The 22,282-nt window shown below is 58.8% G+C and overlaps 1 protein-coding gene across 2 annotated transcripts; it reads left to right on the top strand.

The window, feature by feature from the left end:
- Positions 1-973: 973 nt before the first annotated feature.
- On the top strand, positions 974-22,213 carry NUMA1 (nuclear mitotic apparatus protein 1). Of its 2 annotated transcripts, none has more exons than XM_071565332.1 (26): positions 974-1,084; positions 4,437-4,509; positions 5,454-5,542; positions 7,219-7,298; positions 8,042-8,124; positions 8,213-8,293; positions 8,575-8,659; positions 9,312-9,441; positions 10,456-10,613; positions 10,965-11,082; positions 12,170-12,287; positions 12,624-12,764; positions 13,100-13,219; positions 13,691-15,991; positions 16,682-16,723; positions 17,929-17,997; positions 18,119-18,229; positions 18,309-18,527; positions 18,613-18,752; positions 18,865-19,108; positions 19,867-20,143; positions 20,263-20,399; positions 20,505-20,729; positions 21,153-21,263; positions 21,346-21,513; positions 21,681-22,213. In XM_071565332.1, the coding sequence occupies exons 2-26, from the start codon at positions 4,468-4,470 to the stop codon at positions 21,690-21,692; spliced, it is 5,301 nt and encodes a 1,766-aa protein (XP_071421433.1). In that variant the 5' UTR covers positions 974-1,084; positions 4,437-4,467; the 3' UTR covers positions 21,693-22,213. The 2 variants fall into 2 exon arrangements, with proteins under 2 accessions (XP_071421433.1, XP_071421442.1); XM_071565341.1 differs by lacking the exon at positions 974-1,084 and adding an exon at positions 1,886-2,043.
- Positions 22,214-22,282: the final 69 nt, after the last annotated feature.

A 22,282-nucleotide genomic window follows, 5' to 3' on the forward strand; every position in this document is an offset into this window, starting at 1 on the left:
TTGGTTATTACCAAAAATTCTTGTCTTATTATTACCGACAGTCCTTTGTTGGCTCCACAGCCATCCAGTTATCCATGCTTGAGACATATGCATTAGCTCCTTCTCTTCTGGAAATGGGTTTCACTTTGGACCCCTGTTTATAGAGTTGTCACAGAGTGGGCTTTAGTTGTAATTTTTCATCCTGGCCACAATTCGAGTTGGTGACTTTCTTGGAAGGTTCAATAACAAAAATACTATTCCACTTGGGTTGTTACTCCAGCAAGAAAAATAAATTTCCAAGGCTGGCTGTTAAAAACCAGATGCTTGTTAGACACCTCTTAGATCCTGGGAACAGACTATTTCTGATAAACTGAAGAGAGGCTTATACCAGGTGCTGTTCACTAAGGCTGAGACCTAATGAGCATTTGTCAGATCATAGTGTGGCCTGGGTGGCAGCAGTGGAGGCACCATCACAACTTTTCTGGGACTTTGCAAGGTGTGGGCACATGGACAAGCCCAGGACCACCCCCAGCAAGGTAAGGTCCCACTAGTGGGTCATCAGGGCATGTTTGGGGTCTGGCGAGGAACCCTTCGCAGCTGGCCCTGTGGGTCAGGGTGGGATGCCTGCATGTGACACACCCCCAAAGTCCCCCATGTGTCTTCTGACACACTGTGGGCTTCCTTCTACTCCTTGCTGTGCCTGTGGCCCTATGCAATCTCCATGGGCACTCCGGGGTCCCTCTTGTGTCCCCGCCTTCGAGGGGGGCCCTGAGACCCAGCCCACCGTGCGTCCCCCTGGCCCCAGGTGTGTCACTGCACCCTCGGGAGCTTCCTCCCTACACCCCACGTGTGGCCCACTCGGCCCCGGGTAGCGCTGTAAGCCACTCACCCCAGGACTCCTCTCGCTTGTGCTGTCCCACGTGTTCCGCGGAGCCCGTGCTCCCACGCGTGTCCCTGTCCCCGCTGTCCCCCCGGCCCGCCCACCCACGTGACGCGCCCCGTCCCGGCGGCGGCCAGTGGGGCGCGCGGGGCCGAGCGCTGCGTGAGAACAGGGGCGACCCGGGCCCGGGCCCCTGGCCCGGCTCTGGCGGCGGACACGGCCACGGTACGGGGGGCGCTGAGGTGAGGGCGGGGAGCGGGGCGGTCCGCGGTGGTTCCCTCGGCCGTGCCACAGGGAGGGGGCTGTGCCTGCCCCCCGAACCGAACCACCGGGGTCGCGCTTTTCCCGCCGCTGGCACAGCCTGCGGGTCCGGCCGAGCCCAGCGGGCCCCACTAAGGACGGCGGGACCCGGACGGAGCGTGGGGCCTCGGGCTTGTGTCCCCTCGTTTCCCGGCTCTTGGCAGAGCAGGACGGATCCTTGGCCAGCGGCATTTGGCGGCCGCCGCGGGTTCCTGTGCCGTCCCCAGTGCCGGTGTGAAAACCTCTCTCCCTGTCCACCGCCTGGGCCGTGCCCGGCGCAGCCACGGCCCGCTCAGGGCCTTCCTCAGGCCGCGGGGATGGCTCCCGCGGGGCTCCGGGCCGGCAGCGAGGGCTGAGCGTCCCTTCCTCGCTCGGCCCCTGCCAGCTCCAGCTGCAGACCCGAGGGCCCGGTTCCCGCTGCAGCCGTGGCTGGGGGGTGCTTGTGTACCCGGGGCGATCGTTCAGGGGACAGGTGGGATGGGACTGCAGCCCGGTGAGCGGCACAGGTACCACCGGCGGCCATTCCCTGCCGAGCTCCGGCTTTCTGTGAGCTGCTCTGGGGCCGGGAGCGGGTCTGTGGCGGCCCGCCCGGCTCTCTGTGCCGCAGGGCCCGGGCAGGGGGCCGGCAGCGAGCGCGTCCCGCGGCCGCTCCGGGGCGCCGGAGCTTTCTGTGCCGTGCGCCTTTAACGAGCGCGGCCCCGGCGCGGTGACGTGGGGTGGCCCCGGGCCAGGAAGGGGAGCCGCCGCCTGCCAGCCCCGCCGAGGAGAAGCCCAACAACTTTTCTTTTGTGCGTGGCCGCTGGCTGCGGCTCCGCGGCCCTGCCCGGCTGCCAGCGCTCATGGCGGATTAACCCCAGCGCGCCGACGGCGGCCGCGCGCCCTCGGTAAGGCCCCAACAAAGACTTTATCCCTCTTCCTTGTTTTGTTTTCCACGGGGCTGGCGAGGAGGAGGGGGAGGGAGGCGGGGGAGGCGAAGCTCTGCTCGCCGTCTGCCCGCTCCGCCGCCTCTCCGCTGCGTGCGGCTCCCGCCCTGGTGCCGTGCGGAGTCCGGGTTGGGGTCCCCGGGCCCGGTCGGGCTCCACAACACCCAGGCGCGGGTCTGGGGCTGTCCTGCCCCCGCCGCCGCCTCCCGCGCCGGCTCCGGGCCCGTCTCTGCGCGGGGGTGCCGTGGGTGGCTTCCCCCGCCTGGTCGGGCTCTGGGTGCTCCCTGGGGCAGCCGGACCTCCCCAGCGTGGGGCAGCCAGATCCCCCGGCCCGGGGCAGCCGGACCCCTCGGCGTGGGGCAGCCGGATCCCCCTGTGTGGGGCAGCCGAACCCCGGCGTGGGGCAGCCGGATCCCCCTGTGTGGGGCAGCCGGATCCCCCTGTGTGGGGCAGTCGGATCCCCCTGTGTGGGGCAGCAGGACCCCAGGGTGGGGCAGCCGCACCCCCCGGCCCGGGGCAGCCGCACCCCCCGGCCCGGGGCAGCTGGACCGCCCGGCGTGGGGCAGCGGGACCCCAGTGTGGGGTAGGCGGACCCCCCGGCGTGGGGCAGCGGGACCCCGGGGAGGCGGACCCCGGGCAGGCGCGCTCGGCGGGAGCTCCGGAGCGCGGGCTTGCGTAACGCCGTGTTGTGCCCAGAGCGGCGCGGGGGGAACCGGGAGAGGACAATGCGGCCGCACCGCCCCGTGCGGGGCCGCCCGAGCGCCCCACGCCGCGTCCCGCCCGCCATCACGAGTGGCGCGTCCTCACACAGGGCATGGCGTTGTTTCCGTGCTCAGGGTGGCCCGTGCCCCCGGTGACGAGCAGGGCAGTGACCGCGGCAGGAGCGAGCAGCTGTGCCCGGCCAGACCTCACGCCAGGCACCAGTGTGTCTGTAAACTGGCTCCAGTAAAACCCAGCTCGGCGCTGGCAGAGCGCGGCCCTCCGGCGGGAGCTGCATCCAGGGCTGCACGTGCGCTTTGCCTGCTGCCCTCGGGTGGATTTCTGGGGGTTGTGGTCCTGACTGTGCCCCTGGACGGACAGACAGTACGTGCCGAGGGGCCCAGCCGTGGGGCAAGGAGCTGTTTTTCAGACAAATTGGAGGGAGGGCTTGGCCTGGAGGATCCCGTGCTTCCCAGCCCGGCTGACAGCCGTGGGAGCTCCATGGCCGTGCTTGTGCTGGGCACTCCCAGGAGTGGCGGCAGACCCAGGCCCATCACAGTAGGGTGTCTGGCTGCAGTACTGGGCAAGGAGCTCCCTCCCCAGCTGGGTGACTTTAGCTCCCAGAAGTTCCTTTCCTAGGAAGATTATGAGGGTGGCACTGGCAACAGGCAATGTGGTGGCAAAGGTCACTGTAAAGGGGACCTGGCAGCGATCCCGTATCCTGGGGACGGCAGGGCAGGTTGTCCCTGCTCCCACCCAGTGCAGCGATGCTCACGGAGCTCCCTGTGTCCCCAGCAGGTTTTTTTCCTGTCACTGGCAGCAGCCAGAAGGGAAGCTGGCAGTGCTCCAACAGCTTGGCCACAGCTTTCCTGGGCTTATTTGGGGCCAGATGACCTTTGCCAGCAGCTTCCAGCCCCAGTGGTGGTGTCCGAGCCGGGGGCAAAGGGCAGCCTACTGGCCTCTGAAGATCTCAGCAGCTGGAGTGGTGGCTGCTGGGGCAAGAGAGTCCTGGTTCCTAGGCCAGCTGGCGATTGGGTGGCCACACAGCTGGGAGGAAACCAGAGCAGTTGTGGGCAGTGTCACAGTGGGAGCTCAGTCCCTTCCAGGTGGACAGGGCTGGATTTTGGTGCCTTAGACCACACTATCACTCTAAAAACTGCTGCTTGTGTTTTCTGGAGTGTGGTAATTTTTCCTGGGATGCTGGTGGTTCCAGCAGAGATGCTGGTGCTCAGCTGTGACCAACAGCAGGGAGAATACTGTTCCTGGGTGGGCAGCAAGTGCTGTCAAGCTTACAGCCTCTGTGCCAGGAGCTCACTAGGAATTCTAGTTTCTTTTAAAAGAAATGTTAGTTGTGTGTGGGGGTGAGGGGGAGGGAAGGAGGCATGGCTTGAGGATGAGGGGCCTGAGCAGCGGTTTTCTGTTGCCCCCTTGTCAGGATCTTGACCTGCAGGCTGCTGCTTGGCAGTGCTTCTCCCCACTTGTGCCTGTGGGAAAGTGGGAGGATGCTGGCTGCTCCCCCACAGCTGGCCAGGCTCAGCTGCAGATCCTCCCTTGACAGTCATGAATTCCTGGTGCTGGGTATAAGTCATACAGTAATGTAATTACTATTCTTTACCTTTCTTCCCTCTTCCTCCTGCCTTTGCTGGTGTATTTAGGTCTGGGCAGTGACCTGGCAGGCTGGCCAAGATGTCTCTCCACAGCTCGAGAGCTGCGGCTCTCCTTGCTTGGGTAAGTCTCCCTCTCCTCTACCGTAGTTTGCTCCATGGGTGGGACGTGCTGCACTGGTGGCTCCTCTGGGCCAGGATGGTGGGGCAGTCACAGGAGGGATTGTGGCTGGAGCAGCCCAGTCTGTCCCTACTGTTCCTGGGCAGGTGGGTGTTTGCAGGAGAAGCCTTGCTCTCCCTTCCTGTTGAATAACCAGAAATGCTAGAATGGCTTGGTCTGGTCATGGAAACTGCCTGGGAGCCAGAGCTGAGCCTGGAGCAGGCAGCAGCTGGACTGCAGGGAGGTTGTTGGATCTGCCTTGCAAAGCAATGCTGTGCCCTAGCAAGGAATCACAAAATGGTTTGTGTTGGAAAGGACTTTAAAGACCATCTCCTTCCAGTCGGCTACTATGGGCAGGGAAACCTTCCAGTAGCCCAGGTTGCTCCAAGCCCTGTCCTTGAACACTTCCAGGGATGGGGCAACCACAGCCTCTCTGGGCAACCTGTGCCAGGGCCTCACCACTCCCACAGGGAAGAATTTCTCCCCCAAATCCCATCTGACCCTGCCCTCTGTCAGTGGGAAGCAGTTCCCCCTTGTGCTGTCACTCCAGGCCCTTGTTCAAAGTCCCTCTCCAGCTCTCTTGGAGCCCCTTTGGGCTCTGGAAGGGGCTCTAAGGTTTCCCTGGAGCCTTCTCTAAGTGAACACCCCAAGCTTTCTCAGCCTGTCTGTGTAGCAGTGGTGCTCCAGAGCAGTGTGATAAATGAGACCTGTGCTGGCCTGCCCAGCTGTAGAGCCATGGGGATCACATTCATCTGTTCCTTGTGCAGGACTGGAGTGGTTGGAAGGGCTGGATTTGCTTTCACACTCAGACCTGTTTTGCTGTCCCCTGCCAGGACTGGGAGGTGGTACTTGGCACAGCATGGTGTGGTGTCAGCTTCTGCCTTCTGACCATCTCACCCTGTTTCTAGGTGAACAGCACAAAGGTTTGTCCTGATCCCCTCAATGATCTGTCCCAGCTCCAGGACTGTAGTGTCTTCATCAGGATTATCCAGAAAATGTGAGTACAGCGAGCTGTACCAAACCACCCAGATGGTGCTGTGCTGCCTCTCAGAGCTATGGCCTTGGCCTCCAGGAGCAGAGGGAGTCTCTCCTTGGGCAAGGTTGGGAATAGGAGTCCTGGGGTATTTATTCCACCTCTGGCATATGGGATGCTGGGATCTGTCTCCTTTGTGCCACTGCACAGCTGGGGTCTGCCTGCAGAAACCTGGGCAGTTATTGGGCCCTGCCGAGCTGCCCAGGGAGGATTTGGGTCAGAGTTTCTGTCATTTGAGGCTTGTTATCACATCTGGCAGTGACATCTGGGCTTGTTCTTGGCATCAAAGAAAGACCTGAGCAGTGCTGCCAGTGGCACAGGGAGATAATTCATTTCCACTGATGCTGCTCGGGTGAAGGAACAGCTCAACAAGTTTTACTGGGTTGCAGCCTTGGGATGCTGAGGAGTTCTTGTATCTGGAAAACAGCATAAAAATGACAGTTCCTGCTCCACAAAGTACTCCTGTTCTCTGTGGATGTAAGGCTGCTGCTGAGTATGGTGCAGGCAGGATGGAACCTGTTTGCTCTGCCCTGGGACCTGAGGTAGCCAGAAGGGGTGGGGGGAATGCTTCCCTCAGGAATTCCGTTCATTGCCTGGGAGCGGGGGCAACTAAAACCAACAGGCCATAGTGGGCATTGGGCGGGACCAAGCTTGGTGTTTAAGGAGCTGGCAAAGCCAGCTGAGAGGACGTGAGGCTTCCATGCATTGCTTTGAAACGCTTAAGGTGGGAGGCTCATTGGGAGCCTGTCTGCTATAATTACCTCCTGCACAGGGTAACGAGAGCCTACTTGGAGCAGGGATCTGCCTGTGGTGGGTGGGGAGGAAGGAGCTGCCTCCACCACGGATATATTTAGTTGGACCTGGTTAATCTCCTGGGTCTGTGCTAGAACTTGGATTAGCCGGAATCACCAGTGGTGTGTGCTCACTAAACAGGCCTGGCCAGAGCTTGATAACTGCGGTGGCAGCAGGGCAGCCACCACGGCAGCTGCCTGAGCTGGGGAGCTCCCGGTGGCACCAGAGAAGGGGCTAGGAAATCTGAGGAGGAGCACATCCTCATGGCAGCTCCTTTCCTAGCCCAGGTCCCTGTTCTGGCACCCTGCGAGTAAGCAGCAGTACCAAAGCAGTGCTGCTCAACCATGGTTAGTGTGAATTTTGGGCACCATGTTTCTGTACTGGAATTGGATTCAATGATCCTCGTGGGTCCCTTCAATATTCTATGAGCTGGTAGCTGCTGAGGAAGAGTGTAGTCTCAAATAAGAGCAAGGAGAAGCTTCACCCTCCCCTAAATCCAGCAAGAAAAAGCCTCTGCTCCATGCGTGCCTCCTGGCCCGCGCGGTGCCTCCCGGCTGGTGGGGCTGCCACCAGCCGCCGGTGGCCGCACCGGATGCCGATGCCGGGGCTGGCAGGCAGAGGAGGAAGCGGTGCGGGGGGGGCCCAGCTGCCCAGCTCCGGCTGCTCACCCAGCGCAGCCATGTTTGTCGGGGCTCCCGAGCGCGGCACGGCGGCCCGGCGCGGGGGCGGAGGGCAGAGTGGGCTGCAACGCCCCAAAGCCAGCCCCGTGCTCGGCAAACCCTGTTGCACTGAACTCACCCTTGGTTTAGTCCCTCGGGGAAGTTAACACAACCCCTGCACTCTTACAGCCACAGGAGCAAGGAGGGAGAGTCTGTGCTGGAGCAGCCGCTGCCGGAGAGGATCTCCTTCATCCGTGGCTTCCTACAGAGTAAGAGCTGGCGCTGGGTAAAGTGACTGTCCCTGCTTGGTGCCTCTGACTCCTGCAGGGGTCTGGCCTGCTGTCTGCAGCTTCCCCCTCCCCAGTGACCCCCCACTGCATCAGCAGCTTTGCAAGGCACCAGCAGCTTTCCTGCAGCAGCCTGTGGGGAGGAAACTTCCTGATGGGAACCTTCAGATGAAAATCCTTTGCAGAGGCTGGGTTCAGTGCAAAGGAGGTCCTGGGTATGAAGGGCAGGGTGCCAATGGCTGCTCTGGGGATGCTGCTTTGGGGCAGTTTTCCTATCTGTGTACCTGGCCTCAAGCTGTTCAAATCCCACTGGAAAACCATTACCTGAGCAGGAATCCTGGGAGGGAAAATTGGAAGTATCTCACACTTACACTCAGCCTTTCCTGGAGGATATAACCCACCTTGTATCCCACCCTGCAGAGGCAGGTCTCTCTGCTGATGGAGAGATGCCAAGGAGGGGAGACTGGGATTTAGGCCAGAGTTCCACAGAGGGCGGTAAAAGCCAATTAGAGTTAATGGTCGAGGGTCGAGGCTGAGCACTGGGATCTGGGTTCCTGAGCCCAGCCCACCCCAGGCCCCTTCTCCTTGAGGATGCATCACAGTGCTCCCCCTGCCCATGAGTGTCACCTGGGAGGATGGCCATGTGCCATGGGCAGACAGCATGCCCAGTGGTGCCTGCATAACCAAGAATCCTGCATGATTGGGAATCCTGCTTCACATTGCAGAGCACTGCAGGCTCAAATTTGCTTCAGAGAACCTGGTCTCTGCACAGAAGCTCCTGGATGGAGAGGAGTTGGCTCTGGCCAAGGTAACTGCGTGGTATGCTTTAGTCCTAGCTGGAAGCAATGTGATGATGACTGGCCTGAGGTCAGTGACACTTTTCCTGCCTTGCTCAGGTGTCTGTGCTGCTCCTGTATCACACCTCCATGAGCTGCAAGAGCCCTGGGGACTGGAATGAGTTTGACTACAAGACCCAGGTAATCCGTTTGAGGTTCCCTCCCTTGGGGTGCAGTGGGAAGCAGTGGTGACTTTCAGGGAGTGCTCTGATACCTGCCCTCCTGTTCTGAGTCCCCCTGAAAGACAGTGTGAAGTGGGTGCCACAGAGCTCACCAGTGGTTTTGGGCTATCAAAAGCTTGTGGCACCAAGTGTGGGCACCAGCATGTGTAGGCAAGGGGGCTGCCTGCTGCCCCAAGACTGCTGTGGTTGTTGTCTGTGAACTGCAGCAGAGCTGCTGACCCTGTGGCTCCTCTGACACAGGTTGAGCTGGCATCGATCCTCAAATTTGTGCTGGATAATGAAGAAAGCCTGAATGAGAACCTGGAGCCATTTCTACTGAGGAAAGGTGAGTGCTGGGCCCTGGCAGCCAGTGCTATGGCACTCACAGGCCAAGCCTTGTGCTTGTGGGGTGGGCATGGTGTGTTTTATTCCTTGCTGGCACCTGGCACACTGACATTTTATGAGCAACAGGTGTCTGCTCTGGTGATGCCCAAGTGGCAGCTTGGAGTGGGTCAGAACCAGGGTGTAACCTTGCAGATACTCCAGTGCTGGCATCTTCCTGTACAGCTCCCACAGTGACAGGACCCAGCTGTCAGGAATCACCCTTTTATAGAGTAAAAAAACATTGGGATTTTTGCCCTGTTGTGCTGCTGTAGCTGCCCTGCATAAAGGGGGCACCACCATCCAGATACCCTCACATGCAAAATGGTCCCCTGTGAATTATTCTTTAAGAGTAGGGCTGCCTTAGACCTGCTGGGCACTTCCTGCTTGGCAGTACACCAGCCTTTCCCTGGAGGAGCAAAGCAGGTGGCATACCCACAGCCTCTTGGGAGCAGAGTGCTGGGACATGACTGTGAAGCAGGTGGAATGGGGACCCAGGGAAGATTTACGGCTTCCTCAGCTGGGCTGCTCCATCCCTGCTGGATGTGTCCTTGGGATTTCAGCTGCTTGGCCACTCAGGTATTAAAGATCACAGCCTGCTTCCTTTATATTTCCAGCACTGCCATCATCGTCGGGCACGTCCAGCAGCAGCTTTGAGGAGCATTCCCCGCCTCTCTCCCTCCCGCACAAGCGAGAGGTGCGTTTCCTGGAGCTGCAGAAGATTGCCTCCTTCCCCAGCACCAACAAGTACGTCCTCCACCTCTTGGCTTCTGGAGGGAGCGAGGAAAGGGTGGGGAACGGATAGGGCAGTTTCTGGGACCTGAAGGTGTAGTCAGGCTGCACCCTGACACAACAGAATACCCCATTCTGCCATGGTGCTGTCCTGCTGCACTTTGCTCAGGCATAATGGAGGGATGAGCTCGGGTTCTAATTGTCTCCTTTTAGAATCACAGAATCATTAAGGTTGGGAAAGCCCTCTGAGACATTCGAGTCTGTTCCCCAGCACTGCCAAGGCCATCCGGAAACCATGCCCCAAGTGCCACATCCACATGCTTTTTAAATCCCTCCAGGGATGGGGATTCCACCACGGCTCTGGGCAGCTGTGCCAGGGCTGAACAACCCTTTATATGAAGAAATTTTCCTAAATATTGAAGTAAACCTCCCCTGCCACAATCTGAGGCTGTTTTCTCTTGTGCTGTCACTTGTTACCTGGAAGAAGAAACCAACCCCTACATAGCTACACCCTCCTGTCGGAGATTTGTAGAGTGACAAAGTCCCCTTGAGCCTCTTTTTCTCCAGACTGAGCCTCCCCCAGCTCCCTCAGCTGCTCTTCATCAAGCTTGTGCTCCAGACCCTTCCCCAGCTCCATTGCCCTTCTCTGGATACCCTCCAGCACCTCAATATCTTTCTTGTCATGAGAGGCTCAAAACCTAACCCAGGATTCAAGGTGCTTCACCAGTGCCAAGCACAGAAGGATGGTCACTGCCCTAACCCTGCTGGATCATGCAGTGGGTGACAGAAGCCAGGATGTTCTTGGCCACCTGGGCATGCTGGTGGTGGTTTTCACCCAGCACTTATGGGTTGACATTAGTGCAGTCAAGTGAAGGAGGATGGCCTTTCTGCTCAGGTGACGTGGCATAAAAATACTGCTGTGAACCTGCCCCTGAGCTGGGGGGACCAGAGCAGGTGTGGTTGCATGGGAAGGGCCTGTGCCCTGCGCTGGCTCTAGGTGACCGAGCTCTGTGCTGTGCCTCTCTGCAGCATGCTGCCCAGCCCTCCATCTTCGCCCATGGGGGACATCATGCAGACCCCCCAGTTCCAGCTGCGACGGCTGAAGAAGCAGCTGGCTTTCGAGAGGGAGAACCGGGATGGGCTGGAAGTGGAGCTGGCGGAGAATCGCAAGCTCATCATTGAGAAGGGTCAGTTGCTTAATGGGACGTCCTGGTGTGTGGGGAGGGGTCTGTGGGTCTGAGACCTCCCCTCATTTCTCTGACTTTCGATTTTGACCCCACCACAACGCTGCTGATGCACAGTCCATCCTTCCAGGCCCCAGTGAGATTCCAGGTTCCTTCCTCCCTCTTGTGTTCCTTTATATATCCTGGGCAACAAAAGCCACAACTGAAGCAATACCTGCTCTGCTGAGCAGCAGCACTGGCAGCCTCGCTCTTTTGTCTCCTGCTGCAAAGAGTTTCTGTGCTGAAATGCTGTTGGGGGTGCTTCAGGTGGTATAAAAAGTTGGTAACAGGCCCTTTCTCCCCCTGCTTCCTCAGAGGCTCAGATCACCATGATGCAGCAGCGAATTGATCGCTTGGCTAAGGTCAATGAGAGTCAAGCTGCAGACCAACTGGAGCCCAAAGAAATTGAGGAGCTGAGGGAAAAGAATGAGAGGTAATCCTCCAGGAACATCTGCTCCCTCCTGTTAGGCTGGACTTTATCACTTACACATCCCCAGACTTCATGTTGTCTGTCTCTTCCCTAGTAGCACAAGAAACAGTAGAAGGCAAGCTGCCTTCTTACTCTCTGCAGCCACGCCCTGGGGAGAAGAAACCAGACAATCAAGAAAGGGTTTGGGTTGGAAGGGACATGAAAGCTCATTCATTTGCACCCCCCTGCCATGGACAGGGGCACCTTCCACCAGCGCACGTTGCTCCAAGCCTCATCCAACCTGTCCTTGAACGCTTCTAGGGATGGGGCAGCCACAGCTTCTCTGGACAACCTGTGCCAGTGCCCAAGTAGCAGAATGCCCCTCTTGCCCTGCTGCCAGCACGGCTGGAGATCAGCCCAGAACCTGGTTGTGCCAGCTGTCACACTGGGCCTCACTCTCGGGGCAGTTACGTCCTGCAGCCCATTTTTATCACAGCAGACAGGGAGCCAGTCCCAAACCACGTAGTCTGTTCTAACAGCCCACTCTTACCAAACCCTGCATGGGAACAGCTGTCCCTGTTGTGGGAAAAGGCTGTGCTGCTCATATGGGTCTTGCCTGCCCTGGGATAACCTCTGCACCACTGAAAGCTGTCAGGGTGATCCTAGAACTCCTGACCCCAGCCCCTTTCTCAGCTCTCCAGTTCAATCCTATGAACTGGTATTTCACATGCTTGAAATCACCTCCCAGACTGCATCCTGGTTTTTGCTGTCCCTGTGCAGCACTGTGTTTACTCAGGAAGGCTGTGCAACCTGTGGTGGAAGTACCGTGTCTTTCTGTCCTTTCCTCGTTTACTTCACTTTGCAGGGGAGGTGGCTGGAGCCCCCACAGCTGCCTCTGCCCTCAGTTTGGAGTGGCTGGCCTTCTGCAAAGCACAAACATGGCTTATCTCTGCTTTTTTATGTGTTGAGACTCAGTTTTAAAACTGAGTTGACTGGTGGAGACACAGCAGGGCACAGAGATTCCTTGGAACGTTTAGTTTTCATAGCAATATCCAGCAGCACCAATCCTTGGTGATGCCCTCACCTGCTTTAACCATCTCCTTTCCCTCAGCCTGGTGGGGCGCCTGCATGAGGCCTTCAGACAGTGCCAGGACCTCAAGACTGAAAAGGCCCAGATGGACCGAAAAATCAACCAGCTTTCTGAAGAGAATGGTGATCTTTCCTTCAAGGTGTGAGGCACTGTGTCCTCTCCTTGTCCCCACAGCCCAGTCAGTTGTGGTGGGATCCAGGGGAAGGATGTGATGGCAGTGCTGGATGCCGGGATGTTTATGATTCTGCCACTGGCTTATGTGACCTTTGACCCAGTGATCAAGCCTGCTTCGGGCTTTGGTTTCTGATTCAAAGGGGAAGTCTGTGGTGGGGGAGTGGGGACTGGGTGGAACTTCCTGCATGTGGTGAGCACCTGGGACCTGAGGTGCCCATGTATGCTGGGGAGTGGGCAGAGTGCTGGGCAGTGAGGGCACACTCTAACCCTCCTCTGAAACGAAGGGAATTTTGCTTGGCAGCTGCGGGAGATTGCCAGCCACATGGTCCAGCTGCAGGAAGCCCTGAATGAGCTCTCAGAGGAGCACAATGCTGCCCTGGCACAGTCACAGGAAAAGCAGGGACAGCTGGAGAAGGAGCTGCATGCTGCCCTACAGGACAAGGTGAGGGGGTCCTGGGAGCGGTGGGTGCTGCAGCACCACCCTGCCTACTCCAGCTGGGGGACGTGTGACAACTGCAGGAAGGGTGGAGTGGCTAGAAGCCTCTTGCCTGTCCCTGCCAGCACGTGGGGAGAAGCTGTTTAACTGCCAGCTCCTGTGGGAAGCTTCTCCTTGTTTCTGGGAAGGGTTCCCTGTGGTGGGAGAGAGTGCTGTCCTTGCAGTGGGGAGAGACAAAGCTGCAGGAAAAGCATGGTGTTGGTAACAGCTAGGTCACTGTGCCTTTCCTCACTTGGCTGTCCTGCCTTGCGTTGTGCTCAGTCCCGTGTCTCTGTCCCCAGAAATCCTTGGAAGAGAAAATCGAGATTCTCCAGGGAAAAATTTCTCTGCTGGAAGACCAGCTGGCCAAGCTGGAGGAGTGCAGTGTCCAGAAGGGGGAAGTCATGGGGGACGTTCTGAAGGTACACTGGGGCTCTTCACAGTGAGGGCTTGAATGATAAGCTCCTCCAGCTGGAGAGAGCAGTGGATGCTGGGGATGCATGGCAAAGCCATGTGGGGCAGAGCTGGCTGCTCTCTGCTATTGGATGGGGCTTGTGCAGCTTAGCACTTGAGAGGAGCCCCTTTTGGGCTGAATTTGCAAATACTGCTCCAAGGGACTTACTGGCTCCCCTAGTCTCCCCATAGCATGGCTTTGTTGTGAAGGGAGCAGCTCCTGCGTGGTGAGAAAAGGTCTTTGGTCCAAGGGAGCATAGTGGCATGAAGCTAAGGAGAAAACAAGGTGTGCTGGGGTGCACTGGGGTGCTGGGATGGAAAGCAGGCAATGGGCAGCTCCCACTGGGATACAGCACATGGGTCTCTGGTGAGCATGTTGGCTGCAGCTTCAGTAACACCTGGGGAGGGTGAATGTTTTGTTCTCCCCTTCTCTCTGTCAGCTGGAGGAGCTGAAGCAGGAAGTGTCCAGCCTCACTGCCAAAGGAGCAGAGCTCCAGGCCACGGTCCTGCGGCTGGAGGAGGAGAAGCAGCTGCAGGAGGCAGCCCTGCAGTCCGAACGTGGCCGCTTTGAGGAGGAGAAGCAACAGCTGGGCAGCCTTGTCACCAGCCTCCAGAATTCCCTCTCTGAGAGCCATCGGGCCCAAGAGAGGCTGGAGCAGGACCTGCAGGCACAGGATGCTGAGAGGCAGGCTGCACAGCTGGCTGCCCTCAGTGTCCAGCACAAGCAGACCCTGCAGGAAAGGGACTCTGCCCTACAGCAGCTCCAGCAGCTGCGGGAAGCCAACACATCCCTGAGCAGCCAGCTGCAGGCCATGGGTGCCAGCCAGGCCACTTTGGCTGAGGAGAAGGCTGCACTGAGCTGCAAGGTTGGTGAGCTGGAAGCCCAGGTCCTGGAGCTGAGTGCCCAGCAGCAGCAGGGAGTGGCAGCAGAGGTGCTGAAAGCACAGCTGCGGGAGCTGGAGGGCAGGCTAAAGGAGAGCCAGCAGAAGCTGGCTGAGAGAGAGAAGCTGGCCCGGGAAAACAGCCGTCTGCAGGAGCAGCTGCTCTTCCTTGAGGAATCCCTGCGGAACACTGAGGGCATCCTGGAGGATGAGAAGAGGCGGGCAGCCGACTGCTTGGAGGGCAACTTGGCCAGGATTGCCGAGCTGGAGGCAGAGAGGCAGCAGCTGGTCCAGAGCCGGGAGCAGGCTCCGCAGGAGCAGATTGAGCAGCTGGCTGTGCACCAGCAGAGCCGTGAGAAGCCGATAGGAGCCTCTCCTGCTGCCCGAGGGGAGGACAGAGAAGAACGCACGCGGCTGGAGGAGGAGATCCGGGTGCTGAGCCAGGAGCACGGCCAGGTCTGCCAGCAGCTGCAGGCTGAGCAGGAGAAGGTGGCTGCACTGGAGGCCCAGGCAGAGCGCCTGGCTGCGGAGCAACAGGAGCGGCTGGCCACCCTCCATGCTGACCTGTCCAGCACCCAGGCATGGCTGAAGGAGAAGGAGAGTGAGGAGCAGAAGCTGAGGGCTGAGGTCTCCTCCTTGCAGGAGAAGATGGCTGTGGCAGAGCAGACTGCAGCCCAGCGCGTGGCCGGGCTGGAGGCAGATGCCCGTAAAGCTGCCGAGGCACTGGAGGGGGTCTCCCAGCAGCTCTCCCAGGAGAAGCTCAAATCCAAGGAGCTGGAAGGCACCATGGAGCATCTGCGGAATGCAGAGAAGGAGCTAGTGTCCCTCCGCGCTGCTGTGCAGGAAAAGGAGAGCTGGAAGGAGCAAGTGTCCCAGTGCATTCAGGAGATGGAGAGGAAGAACAGCCTGATTGGCAGCCTGGAGCATGAGGTCTCCATCCTCCATCGGCAGGTGACGGAGAAGGAGGGGGAGAGCAAGGAGCTGAAACGTCTGATCCTGGCTGAGTCGGAGAAAAGCAAGAAGGTGGAGGAAAGGCTGCGGGTACTGCAGACAGAGATGGCCACTGCTGCCTCCCGTGCAGCCGAGAGGTGCTCACTGATGAAGGTGGAGGTGCAGCGTTGCCAGGAGGAGATGGAGAAGCAGCGGATGACCATTGAGGCCTTGAAGAGGGACCGCCATTGCCAGAGTGAGCGGGAGGATGAGCTGCGGCAGGAGGCGAAGGTCTATCAGGACAAGTGCCAGCAGAAAGAGCAGCTCCTGGCTGCCCTGCAGCAAGAGCTTGACAGCACCCAGGCACTGGCTGGGGAGCTTCCGGCACTGAAGCACCTTTGCCAGCAGCTCCAGGCCGAGCGTGCCTCCCTGGAAAGCCAGCACCACCAGGACCTGGAGCAGAGGATGAAAGCCATGGCCACGCTGCAAGCTGAGCTGGCGCAGGCCAGGCAGGAGGCGGCTGAGGTGCTGTCATTGCGGGAGCGGTCAGCAGAACAGGATCGGGCCATTCAGCAGCTGCAGGGTGAGGCAGCAAAGGTGGCCGCACAGCTGGTGGGGCTGCAACAGGCCAATGCTCGTCTGGCTGAGGAGAACCACGGGCTCAGTGAGAGCTGGAGCCAGGGGCAGCAGCAGCTTGAGGCAGAACTGGGCCAGGCCAGGGAGCGGCATGTGCAGGAGCTGGAGCAGGTGCGAGCAGCATCCGAGGAGCTGGTGACTGTCAGCAGGAGGGAGGCTGAGGAGGCAGCGCAGAAGCTGGAGAAGATGAGTAAAGAGTATGAGAGCAGCAAAGCTGCAGCACTGGAAGAGAGGAAGAAGCTGCTGGAGGAGAGGAAAAAGCTGCTGGAGGAGAGGCAGAGACTGACAGCTCAGGTAGGGGTTCTGCTCCTGTCAGGTGAGTTCTGGGTGAGGGGGCCCTCCTGAAAGGGAGTGTGTTCAGTCTTCTGCACACCCCTGAATCCATGTCCTGCTCAGTGTGGGGACTGAGGGGCTGGGACGAGCTCCCAGGCATGAAAGGGACTGTCATGCTGAGGTGCTGGAGCGTTTCCAGAAAGAGCAGTGGAGCTATGGAAGAGTTTGGAGCACAAGTCTGATGAGGAGTGGCTGAGGGAGCTGGGAGGACTCAGCCTGGAGAAAAGTAGGCTCAGGGAAGACCTTTTCACTCTATGCAAATCTCTGAAAGGAGGATGTAGCCAGGTGGGGGTTGGGCTCTACTCCCAGATGACAAGCCCAGATGACAAGTGACAGGACAAGAGGAAATGGCCTCAAGTTGTGTCAGGGAAGGGTAGTTTGGATATTAGGAAAAATTCCCTCTTTGAAAGGGTTGTCCAGCTGTAGCACAGGCTACCCAGGGCAGTGGTGAAGTCCCCATACCAGATAACAGATGTTAGAGATAGGGCATTTGGGTCATGGTTTGGTGGTGGCCTTGGCAGTGCTGGAGGCATGCTTGGACTTGATTAATCGTCTCAGAGGGATTTTCCAACTTAAACAATTCTGTGATTCTATGAAAAGCAGCCTGGTCTGTGCCAGCTGTGTGCTCACCTCTTCCTTTTGCACCCACAGGTGGAACAGCTGGAGGTATTTCGGAAAGACCAAGCTAAGCAGGTAACACACACCAAGTGCTGTCTGCTTAAATGGTGGCAATGCACAGCCTTCCTTGCTGCTGCTTCTCACTGGAGCCACTGTCTCCTCTTGTGAACTGTTTGCAGTGGGGCACTTGGCTCCAGGTCTCTACACCCCTGGGAAGTAAGAACTGGGGTCCCAACCTGCCACCCGCTCATGGTGGTGCCTGCGACTTGGCACAGCTTCTCATGCACCCCATGGCAGCACACGCAGTCAGTGGCTGCCAAGGGCATCCAGGGCTCCTCTACGCAAGACTGTTATTCCTGTGATACCTTGTCCTCAGACAAAGGGGATTTAGAGACAGCTGGGAAAGCCCATTCCTTCTGCACATCCCTTTGCCCCCCCCCCCCTCTCTTTAACTGAGGTTCAGCTTCTTGCCCAGTTGATGGAATAGCTGTGCTCCTGGATAGCATGGTCCAGATGTGGCCAGAGGTGGGAGGCATTCCAGAAGCATCAATATTGGCTGTGGTGGGAGTTAGCACTTGGGAAATAATACAGAGGCTTGGTGACTGTGTCCAGAGTGCTGAGGTCTCCCCAAGCATCCCCTGGAGCAGGGGGAGCATGGCCAGGCCAGAACTAACAGCAACCATCTACCTGTGCTGAGAGTGCTGGATAACCTGTGAGACTCCAGGTTGCAGGTGCCCAGGTAGAGGGCTTAGAAGCCTCCTGTCCATGCCAGAGGGGCTCCTGCTGTGGCTGGCAGCCTAGATGGGTTCCTTAGTAATTGGCACTTCCATAGTGTCACATCCATAACTGCTGGCTCTCCCCTCTCAAACCCCTGGAGGTGAGATTCTTCTTCCCCAGACCAGGCATGGGCTCCCCTTGAGTTTTGTGGCTGGAGGTTTGGCGCCTGACAGCAAACAGTTGGCAGCAGAGGTGGCTGCTGCAGAGCCAGGACACTTCACTGGCACCAGGGCACTGGGCACTGACAGAGGCTTCACTTCGAGCATGCAGTTGCTCCTTAGGTTTGGGCAGTGCCAACCTCCTCCCTGTAAGGACTAACATGGAGTAACTGTCACTTTGTCATGTCTCGGCATGTTGGCAGTGGGTGCTGCTGAACAGTCCCCCTAGGGCAGGAAATCTCTTCCTACCCTGGATTTGGCCAGAGAGAAGGAATGTGTTCCTCCATGGAAAGGTTGTTGGAGTTTTGTGCCTGAAGCTGATCTAACCAAGCCATGTTCTTCCAGGTGGAGGAGCTGAACAAAAAGCTGACTCAACATGAGAAGGCCACCTTGACCCAGCAGCAGAGAGTTAAGGTAAGCAGGAACGAAAAATCTGGCTGCTGAGCTCTTGGGCACCCCTGGAGCTGTCGGTGCTGTCCAAGGGGCTCACCCACAGTGTGGGGTGCGTCTGAACCAGTCTCTTCCTGCCCTGCAGGCACTGGAAGGGGAGCTGCAGGCAGTGGCCACCCGTCAGCAGGAGAAGGTGGCAGAGCTGCAGGTGCAGCTTGCCCAGAAGGAGCAGGCGGCCGAGCACTACAAAGGGCAGGTACGTTGGGGCTTGCACAGCCTCGCTGTCCCAGGCACCACCAGGGAGCTTGACAAGATTCCTGTCTTTGACATCCTAGATGGAGAAGGCAAAAACTTACTATGATGCCAAGAAGCAGCAGAACCAGGACCTGGCAGAGAAGCTGAAGGCCATGGAACAGCTGCGGAAGGAGAACACAGAGCTCCGGAGCGAGTCAGACAGACTGGCCAAGGAGCTGCAGCAGAGCATCCTGCAGGCCAAGGAGTCAGAGCTGAGCTGCAGGAACCTTACTAGCCAGGTCCGCAGCCTGGAGGCTCAGGTAGGCACGATGCAGTGGGGTTTCACCCTCCTCCACCACCAGCTCGCTTGGAGGGTCCATCCATCCCTCCGTGCTTCTTGTCCAGGTGGAGTTTGCTGAACAGCAGCTACGGGAGCTCAGCAAATTCCAGGTGATGACCGCCACGCCAAAGGACCAGGAGACTTGCCACCAGAACTTGGCAGACCAGAGCACTGATAGCCTTGATGAGCCGCTCAACTCTACCAGGTGCCAGCCCATCCAGCTGCCAGAACTACAAAAAGCCTGCTGTCCTCTTCCTCGCTGTTCCCCGGTGGTTTGGTAAGCCTGTTGGTGCTACCCTTGTCTCCTGTCTCTACAGGAAGGGTGGCAGCTCGCAGTCAGAAGTCTCGGCAGTGCCACTGGACAGGGAAGAGTCGCTGGTGTCCCAGCGGTTGCCCCGGGAGGTGGAGTCCCTGGAGAGCCTCTACTTTACCCCCATTCCCAGTGAGAGACGGTCCCAGCTGGAGACCAGCGCTGACTCCTTGAGCAACCTCTCACTCGACTCCGGGTGCAAGACCCGCTCAGCCCGGCGCCGCACCACCATCAACATCACCATGACAAACGTGAGCAGAGGGGCCCATTACAGGGTGGGGAATGGAGGGATGGGGAGCAGCACTGCAGAGGGACTCAGAGTGCTAGGGAATGAAAAGCTGGACATGACCTGACAACATACACCGGCAGCCTGAAATCCAGCTTTTCCTGGCCTGATCCCCAGCAGCATGAGCAGCAGCGTGAGGTGGGGATTCTGCCCCTCTGCTCTGCTCTGGTGAGACCCCACTTGCAGTGCTGCCTCCAGCTCTGGGGTCTCAGCATCACGAGGACGTGGAGCTGTTGAAGCGAGTTCAGAGTAGGCTGTGGAGATGTTTGGAGGGCTAGAACACCTCTGTTACGGAGACAGGCTGAGTGAGCTGAGGGTGTTCAGCCTGGAGAAGAAAAGGCTCTGGGGACAGGGAGACCTTAGAATCCACTCCAGTTTGTAAAGGGGCTCCAAGAGAGATGAAGAGGGATTTTGGACGAGGGCTGAGAGTAACAGGACTAGGGGGAATGTCTTCACACTGACAGAGGGCCAGGTTAGATTGGATATTGGGAAGACATTCTTCCCTATGGGGGTGAGCAGGCCCTGGCACAAGTTGCCCAGAGAAGCTGTGGCTGCCCCATCCCTGGAAGTATTCAAGGTCAGGTTAGATGGGACTTGGAGCAACCTGGAATAGTGGAAGGCATCTATGCCCATGGCAGGGGGATGGAACCACATGAGCTCTAAGGTCTAACTTCCACACTAAACCCATCTGTGATTCCCTGATCTCTGGATTTTCTCTTCCAGAAACAGGCCAAGTCTGAGGAACTGCACAGTGTCAACCTTTCCTTCTACAGCATGCCATCAGCTCAGTCCCTGAACACTTCCCCTGCCAAGAGACGGCTGCGCTCAGCTGCCTCCACCCGCTCCGTCGCCAGCTTCCCTTCCCAGGAAGCTCTTGTCAAGCTGGAAACCTCCTCCCCAGAGGAGACCCCTGGCAATTCAGTGCTGCTGGGCCTCCCTGGGTACCGGCCAGTCACTCGCAGATCCTTGCGCTTGCAGGGGACCAGCAGCTCCAGCCTCGGTGTGTGTGGGCAGGGTGGCCGCCTGGGCTGCGGGCTGTGGCATTCTGTCCTGACTTGTGCGGGGGGGTCACTTCTTGCCTGGGATCCCCCCTCTCAGCTTTCCCTGCTTTGGATTTAGGCCGGAACAGCATCTACCTGGGCACATGCCAGGACGAGCCGGAGCAGCTGGATGACTGGAACCGCATTGCAGAGCTGCAACGGCGGAACCAGGCCTGCCCCCCACACCTGAAGACCTGCTACCCCCTGGAGAGCAGGGTAAGGGACATGGAGGGTTGGTGGCCCCTTTGCCAGAAGTGGAGTTTGGGGGGCATCCAGTGATGGACAGTGCCCATCAGCAACATTCCCAAACCCCCTCCCCAGCCCTCCACCTCCTTGGGAACCATCACGGATGAGGAGATGAAGATGGGGGACCCTAAGGAGACACTGCGACGTGCCAGCATGCAGCCCTCACAGATCATCGCCACCAGCAGCGGGGTGGGCACCCGGCGCAGCACCCTGGGCCCCACTTGGGCCGGTGGCATCACCACCCGGCAGCAGAGGAAGCGCCTCTCAGACGAGAGCCACCAGGACCCTAACACCCCCCAGGTGAGCCCACCCCAGCCCCCCACCACAGGACCCTGCTGGGGACCAGGGGACACAGGGCTGGGGACAGCTGCAGGTGTTGTCCAGGTTTTGAGGGGCCTGCTGCAGTTCTGGGGTGGCACCCCAGTGCTCCTATGCTCTCGGTGCTTCCACTTACTCCTGTTGCCCAGTGCTCCAAATGCTCCCAGTGCTCCAGATGTTCCCAGTGATCCTGGTTCCCAGTGCCCACTGTCCCCAGCATCCAGTGCTGTGTCCAGTACTCCAGATGCTCCCAAGGCCACTCCAGGGCTGAGCCTTCTGCCTTCCCATGTGTGCCGCTGCCCTAAACCTGTCTCCTCTATGCAGCCCCTTGGTTCCTTCATTGCTGCCAGCTCCCTAGCAGGGTGACCCCCAGGTGATAGTCTCAGCTGGTCCACTCTTTTCCAGTCCAAGAAGCCAACCAGCTGCTTCCCACGGCCCCAGACCACCCAGGACCGCAGTGAGCAGCGTGTCTCCCAGGTCAGCCGACAGAGCAAGCAGCCAACCCCTGCCAAGCAGGTGAGCTCTAGAGGGAAAACAGGAATCAGGAGGGACCCCCCTGTCCTGTCCTGAGCTCATGGTCCTGCTTTCTTCTCTGCAGGCTCAGAGGCGCCAGTCGATGGCGTTCAGCATCCTCAACACCCCCAAGAAGCTGGGAAACCGCCTCCTGCGCCGGGCAGCTGCCCGGAAGAGCACTCCCAAGAACTCCCCCAGAGGCAGCACCCGCCGCTCACCCCGCATCGCCACCGCCAAGTCCCCCAAGGGCAAGGTAGGCACTGCCCATCCCCCTAGGTGGGCTTCTGAGCTCATGCTCGCCTCAGTGGCCCCAGCCCCTGCCCTGAGCTCATGTCATGGCAGCAGCAGGTCCCAGCATGGCCAGGGCCCTGCTCATGCTCATGGTCACTAATGTCCCCCTCTCTACTTTATCCCTTCCAGGCCAGTCGCTGATCACTCAAAGAGACAAAATTCTGAGGTTTCCCCAGTCCCTGCGTTGCCGGCTCTGCCCTCACCCTCACCCTCTCCCTGTCCCCAAAGTGCTGCGAGCACATCCCCAGGGCCCAGCAGCACCAAGGGGAGACAGATGGGGACACCCATGTGACGCTGCCCTGCACGTCCCACTGACAACCATGGGGCTGCCCTGAGCACGGCAGGGCACCCATGCCCTTTCTGCACCCATTGTCACCCTAAACCCTTCTGGGACCCAAGGTAAGGGGATGACAGGAGATGAGGGCTGGAGACACCTGTGGGTGCAGGGGCTGGCACCAGACCGGGGTTGGAGGGTCTGAGCCCTCCTCAGGGACATCCTGCAGTCCCAGTGACAGAGGTGAGACATAGCGTCCCTTGGCCACCCCCCACCTCCCTGTGTGTGGGAATCCCTTGTCTGCCCCTGCCCTCCAGCTGCTCCCAGGGAAGCTGAAGCAACATTTTAAAATGTTTCTACTTGTAAATAAATTGTATTTTTCTCCTGCTGCAGGGGTCCTTGCTTCGTCCTCTGCAGGGCCACATGTGCTAGAAACCCCAAGTGCAGCTTGAGGGGA

Source organism: Pithys albifrons, chromosome 1 (genome assembly GCF_047495875.1).
Source record: "Pithys albifrons albifrons isolate INPA30051 chromosome 1, PitAlb_v1, whole genome shotgun sequence".
In the NCBI taxonomy this organism is placed as follows: domain Eukaryota; kingdom Metazoa; phylum Chordata; class Aves; order Passeriformes; family Thamnophilidae; genus Pithys; species Pithys albifrons.

Excerpts from the sequence above, each read along its gene's own strand:
- NUMA1 (XM_071565332.1), top strand. The coding sequence starts at position 4,468 with ATGTCTCTCCACAGCTCGAGAGCTGCGGCTCTCCTTGCTTGG. Across the intron at positions 18,753-18,864 it reads GAGCCGCTCAACTCTACCAG|GAAGGGTGGCAGCTCGCAGT; the intron begins GTGCCAGCCCAT and ends CTGTCTCTACAG. Across the intron at positions 20,730-21,152 it reads AGGACCCTAACACCCCCCAG|TCCAAGAAGCCAACCAGCTG; the intron begins GTGAGCCCACCC and ends ACTCTTTTCCAG.